Source organism: Pistacia vera, unplaced genomic scaffold, assembly GCF_008641045.1.
Source record: "Pistacia vera cultivar Batoury unplaced genomic scaffold, PisVer_v2 Contig704, whole genome shotgun sequence".
Taxonomy (NCBI): Eukaryota; Viridiplantae; Streptophyta; class Magnoliopsida; order Sapindales; family Anacardiaceae; genus Pistacia; species Pistacia vera.
The window spans coordinates 490,772-497,000 of record NW_022196562.1 but is presented as its reverse complement, the minus strand read 5'-3'; the positions used below and the strand labels follow the sequence as shown (position 1 = coordinate 497,000).

The 6,229-nt window shown below is 37.6% G+C and overlaps 2 protein-coding genes across 2 annotated transcripts; one reads left to right on the top strand and one right to left on the bottom strand.

Annotated features, from left to right (window-relative positions):
* Window positions 1-987: 987 nt before the first annotated feature.
* LOC116114252 (polygalacturonase inhibitor 1-like) lies at window positions 988-3,395 on the top strand. Its single transcript, XM_031400411.1, has one exon. The coding sequence runs from the start codon at window positions 1,452-1,454 to the stop codon at window positions 3,255-3,257; it is 1,806 nt and encodes a 601-aa protein (XP_031256271.1). The 5' UTR covers window positions 988-1,451; the 3' UTR covers window positions 3,258-3,395.
* Window positions 3,396-3,517: 122 nt separating this feature from the next.
* Window positions 3,518-5,145, bottom strand: LOC116114253 (high mobility group B protein 7-like). The gene is made up of 5 exons (XM_031400413.1): window positions 4,945-5,145; window positions 4,607-4,846; window positions 4,302-4,509; window positions 4,112-4,201; window positions 3,518-4,025 (listed from the first exon to the last, which is right to left on the bottom strand). The coding sequence occupies exons 1-3, from the start codon at window positions 5,058-5,060 to the stop codon at window positions 4,395-4,397; spliced, it is 471 nt and encodes a 156-aa protein (XP_031256273.1). The 5' UTR covers window positions 5,061-5,145; the 3' UTR covers window positions 3,518-4,025; window positions 4,112-4,201; window positions 4,302-4,394.
* Between the last annotated feature and the right edge of the window lie 1,084 nt (window positions 5,146-6,229).

Sequence of the window (6,229 nt, the reverse complement as noted above, 5' to 3'; positions counted from 1 at the left end):
CAAGAAATTACTCACAAAAATGGTTTAGAAACGGCAAAATTTATGGACCCATCAGTACTTTCATTCCCAGCACTCCCCCACAAAGTGGTTGATTCATTGTCCCCTTAATTTAATTTTCGTTTGATTAGACAGCCAATAAGACAATTTGATTAAGAAGAATTAGGATAATAATCTTATGTTAAAAACAGGGAAAGATTTATTAGAGTCAAAATTCAAGGATGATTTAATCGTTTGACAAACTCCTCTCAAATTTTCAACAACTCTGACTAAATTACATTCACACTGTAAAGAATGTCTAGAAAAATGTGCAACTGTAGAAATTTTTTTATTCAATCTTCCTGTTCATTATATATCCTCCATTTCTATGTTAATTTACAGAGAAATTATATGGTGGAGGATGCAACATGAAGCTCACTGAAGTTCAAATGAATCTAAACCACTTACTTTCTTTACTTTGTCAACTTCCTTCTTTTAACATTTTTTAATGATTACTTTTTGTCAACTTTGTATCACAAATTCAAAAACACAGACATAACGGTAACAATTTCTAATTGTAGAAGAAGGTAAATTTGTTTTCATGGCCTTCTTTTTAAAGGGAGTAATATCGTTGTAAATCCCTTTAGAAATCAAACTCTTGAAAATTTATACGTTTTAAGTTGGAATCTCAACTTTGTATCTGAACCCATAATTTTTTTATTATTATTATACAAGTTAAGATGCGAGGTTTTCAAAGTGGGATGATTTGGAAGGCCATTAAAACTCAATTATGGAAGAGATAAATAAGCTAATGGGAATTGACTATTTAGAGAAATGGTTGAATTGTGGAGGCCATCAAGTTGCAAAATAATGAGAGCCCACATGGAGTGTTTGATCACCTGAGTTTCACCATCAACATTAATGGTGTACACACACACACACACACGGACAATACAAAACAAAAGAGATCAAACCCAGAACGTGAACGAAAGTTCATATTAATTCACACCTGTGATTGATTTGTTTTCAAAAAAGTATTTTGTTTTTGATAGAATTTGAAATCTACTGCGCTCCAACGTTCAAAAGTAATTAGGACCCCCTCGTGATCCATCAAACGGTCACAAATTTCCATGTGAATGTCTTTAATCTCATTTCAACAGTCTCTTTGTAAAGTTCTTTTTCTTTAGTTTCTTTAGTTACTATAAATATGTGACTATATTCTTCAGGTTCTTGAGCAAGTTTCAATTAGTTTTATTTTTTTTTTTAGGTTTTTCTAATATCTTTTTCATCATTATACCTTCCTGTCTACGTGAAGAAATAGAATAAACAAACAAACACCATGTTTCCTTTACAACTAGTTTCCCTACTTTTGTGTTTGTGATAGAATATATTTTTCATTCTGCCAAAGTTTTCTTCTTTTTTATATATATATTTTGGAGGAAATTCTCTGATCTGATCACTACCCACTTCTCAAAATGCAGATTCTGAGATGGGTTTGTAAGGTTTTGTTGATTTGTGGTATGTTTTCAGTGTACTCGTCACTAGCTGAGGAGGGGTCACCGTCACAATCAGCGACTCCTCCACTTTGCTTTGAAGAAGATAGAGTTGCTCTTCTGGGATTTAAAGCCAAAATCTTGAAGGATACTACTGATATTCTTTCTTCCTGGGTGGGAAGAGACTGCTGTGGAGGGGATTGGGAGGGTGTTCAATGTAATCCAGCTACAGGGAGAGTTGTTTCTTTGGCTTTGCAGAGACCTGAGAAGGAGAATGGCATGTACATGAAGGGCATTCTGTCACCTTCTCTTGCTAATTTACATTTCTTGGAGGCGATGGTCATTAGTGGCATGAAGCATATTACAGGTCCAATTCCCGAGAGCTTCTCAAATTTAAGCCACCTTACACAGTTGATCTTAGAAGACAATTCTCTTGAAGGGAACATTCCTCCAGGTTTAGCTCATTTGTCTTTACTCCAAACTCTCTCATTGAGTGGTAACCGTTTGAGGGGGAACATTCCTCCAAGCCTTGGGAATTTGAGAAACCTTGTTATGGTAAATTTAGCTAGAAATTCTCTGACAGGTCCAATTCCTCCCACTTTTCGCAACTTTGTTGGCTTGCAGTCTCTTGACCTTAGTGCCAATCTACTATCTGGGTTCATTCCAGATTGTTTTGGAATGTCCCAAAACCTTACTTACTTTGACCTTTCCAAAAATCTTCTATCTGGCAAATTCCCCATTTCCATTTGCGGCTTGGCCAAACTGCAAGACTTGTCGTTAAGCCATAACCAGCTCACAGGAGCAATTCCTGATCAGATTGGAAGCCTAAAATCCCTTGCTACTCTTCAGTTGAGTTCCAACAAATTTATAGGTCACATTCCAGTTTCCATTTCTAGATTACAGAACCTTTGGAACCTTAATTTATCCAGAAATGGGCTCACAGATCCTTTACCAATTATTCCAGGCAGAGGCATTCCTTCTTTGTTGTCAATAGACCTGTCTTACAACAACCTGAATTTAGGTACAATTCCAAATTGGATCAAAGACAGACCACTTTCAGATGTCAGTCTTGCTGGCTGTAAGCTAAGAGGAGCCCTCCCCAAGTTCACAAGATCAGACTCGTTAAGCTCCATCGACCTGTCGGATAACTTATTTGTAGATGGGATTTCAGGGTTCTTCACAAATATGTCTAGTTTGCAGAGGGTCAAACTCTCAAACAATCAATTGAAGTTTAATCTTGCAGAGATGAAATTTCCAGAGGGGGTTACTTCTATTGATCTTCACACAAATCAGCTTTTCGGGTCTCTTTCTTCCATCATTAACAACAGGACAAGCGGCTTTTTGGAGGATTTAAATGTGGCAGGCAATCAAATCTCAGGTGGGATTCCAGAATTCACTGAAGGGTTGAATTTGAAAGTGCTCAACATAGGAAGCAACAGGCTTATGGGCCGCATTCCCAGTTCAATATCAAATCTTATTGAACTCGAAATGCTTGATATTCAGAGGAATCAATTAACAGGCACAATCCCTACAAGCTTAGGGCTACTGTCAAACCTGCAATGGCTTGATATATCGGTCAATGCACTTGCAGGGAAAATCCCAATCAGCCTGCTGGAGATTAAAGATCTGAGACATGCAAACTTCAGGGCAAACAGACTATGCGGAGAGATCCCACAAGGGAGACCATACAACATCTTCCCTGCAGGCGCTTATGCTCACAATCTGTGTTTATGTGGCAAGCCTTTGCCGCCTTGTAGGGGAAAGAATGAAGCAAATATGGGCCAGTAAAATGCTGACTCCGTTGTCGAAAGATAAGTGCTCATGCCATGTGAGCAATTTGTAATAGAAGGGATAGGTTTCTGCTTACTGCAACAGTTTATAGTCCATTTTTTATCTTATTTCCAGTTCCCATTTCATCAATAAGAATTATTATTGTAGAAACCATTGATTCAAAGCTCTACTTATTACAATGGGGCATGCATATACATCAAAGGATACAAAATCATTTGGCGAAGAAACCTGTCTCAAGAATGGAGACAGGGACAGAGTTGGCCCATAACCAATCATCTATCCAGTTACTGTATTCAAATAGATCTATTTGAAACAATCAAATGTCATGAATGCAACAAAACCTTATTACAATTCAGCAAATCACAGAGAGGATGCTTGAAGACTAATTCAATTATGCATGATTACGATTTGGTGAATTGCAGAATGATGCTTGAAGATTAAGAGACCATAAAACTTTGACCAAATCTGAAAAATCTGATTAAATTCATTCACTAAGGGAGATAAAAATTTACAATGCCCCAGAACAGGGCCACAGTAATTCCGAGGACAAAAATTAACATGTGATTCCCGGAAGCATCATATCCTACTTACCATCTAATAATCATCTAACACTTCTTCCTCTTCTTGCTCAACCTTCTCTGCAACATCCTCTTTCTTATTACCGTCTTCCTTCTCTGCAACATCCTCTTTCTCATTAGCGTCTTCCTTCTCTGAACCTTCATCCTCTTTCTCAACAGCATCTTCCTTCCCTGAACCTCCTTCCTCCTAAATAATCACGAACAGACAAATCTTTCAGCACAAAACTCTGCATGTTTAACACATAAAAAAACAGATAATAATGCAAGTCTTACATCTCCATTTTCGGCATCATTATTACTCTCCAAGGCTTTCCCATACTCTGCTTTAAGCTCAGCAGCCTTGTCAAGATAAGGCTTCTTCTCCTAAAACAAATGAATATAAATAACAAAATTAGAACTCAAAAAGTCCATTACTACTACCGCACAGCTTTCAGAACTAAATAACATGAAGATTTAAACTTACTTCTTCACTCATATTATTCCACCTCTCACCACCCTGTTTCGCAACCTACATTTCATCAAACAAAATCAAACCCACAAAACTTAATCACAATGCTTAAAATTGAACATGCCATAATTGAACCACCAATTCAGAAACATATAACACACCCACCTCTTTTACACCCTTGGACTCGGGATTTGCTTCCTTGTATTCTTTTCTAAAGTCATCCCTGAATAGCAACAAACAAAGAAACACTTGTTACTCTAAAGCCAATTACCTAAATGTCAAAATATTCAAAAATCGAGAGAGAGAGAGAGATTAGTTACATGAAGAGGAAGAAAGCAGTAGGTGGGCGTTTGGGCTTGTTTGAATTATCTTTGGCAGCCTTTCTGAGTCTCTTTGGTTTTGGTTCAGTTGAAGTTGGCTTCTTCCTTTCCACAGATTTCTTCTTAACTTCAGTGGGCTTTTCCACAACTTGAGCCTCCAAATTCATCTTGATTTTAGCATCAAGACTACAACTATGCATACTAATTAGCACCACTGGAACACTCTTGTTACACTCTTCACTGCATTTTTCAAAAAATCCAAACTCACTCATTAACTCAAAACCCTAAAACTTTAAAAAGCCTACCAAAAAAACCAGAAACAAAAAAGAAAAAATTACCATTTGGCGAAAGCGCTGCCATCTCTGGCACGAACAAGAGAAGAAGAAGCCGAAGATTCGGCCTCCACTCTCTTTCGAGGCTTCGGTGCGTTTGAATTCGACGACCCACCTGCCATTTCTTCTTCTTCTTTCAGAGAACAATTGAGAAAATAGAAATGAATTTAAGCGAAATTAATAGACACTGCAGAGAGGGAAAATGAAATTTGGGTTTCCAAAACCAAAATTTTTGGCGCATATTGTTTCTGCAAAGCCCGCGCTCTTTGTTTTCATTTTGGATCAATGACTTGGCACTAGTGTCTACCGTTGGATATTATTTGACGGTTGGGATTCAACATCCCAAATTTTGAAGTGTTACAAGCCCTTGTGTGGAGGGTAAATTCGGGAAAGTGGTATTTTATTACTCTGAAAACCACTTATAAAAAAAGCAACTTTTTGTAGTCTGAGGATTTCATGGTGTTTAATGTGTTGTGCTGTAAATGGATACCTACCCATTTAATGAAAATCCAAATGGTTGGAATGGAAACACAGCTAGTCAGCTACCTAAAACAAGTCTTAACATAAGAGAACCAAATTGGAATACGAAGATTGCAAGCAGTTTTGAGTAGTAGAGGGTGTTTCTACAACATTTTACTGATTGTAATACTTAAAACTTATATTCACTGTTTTAGAGTCCGACTCGATTTAACTGAGACCCAGAAGCTTCACCAAGTCAGGTTTACGTTTTTCTTATTCACCAAAAACCCTGGAATTTGGGATGATGATTGACGAACAATTGAAGGTCGAGATGTTGGGGCTTTTAAAAAGAAAGTGTCAATGAGTTCAACGGTGGCGACGGAGTTGATTTCCGATGAGTATTTATTGACCAAAAATCGAAAACAATTGACAGCAATAACAACCGACTTTTGCCAGTGACTGGCGAGGCTAACGAGGGTGGGGTGAGGTGGGTTTTGGTTGAGAGGAAGAGATGAGTATTTTCAGGGTAATGGAGAGGGTTGTCGACGCTGGTGTTGATGAGATCTGACCTGAAATGTCAACGCCGCCGTCATTCAATTTCAACCAAATATTGGGTAGATTTTCAAAAGAACGGGCTCAAGGGACGATTGGGGTGTATTTGCTAAATTTTAAAAGTTTTTGTTACCCTGTTTGACCACTGGTCAAACCAGTCAACCTGAGACCCAATAACTTTACCAAGTTTCACCCGGTGTTGGGTTTTAAAACATTGCTTATATGACAAATATAATTTGTTAGGTGTTAGCTGAAGCTTATGATAATCTATTTGGATAAA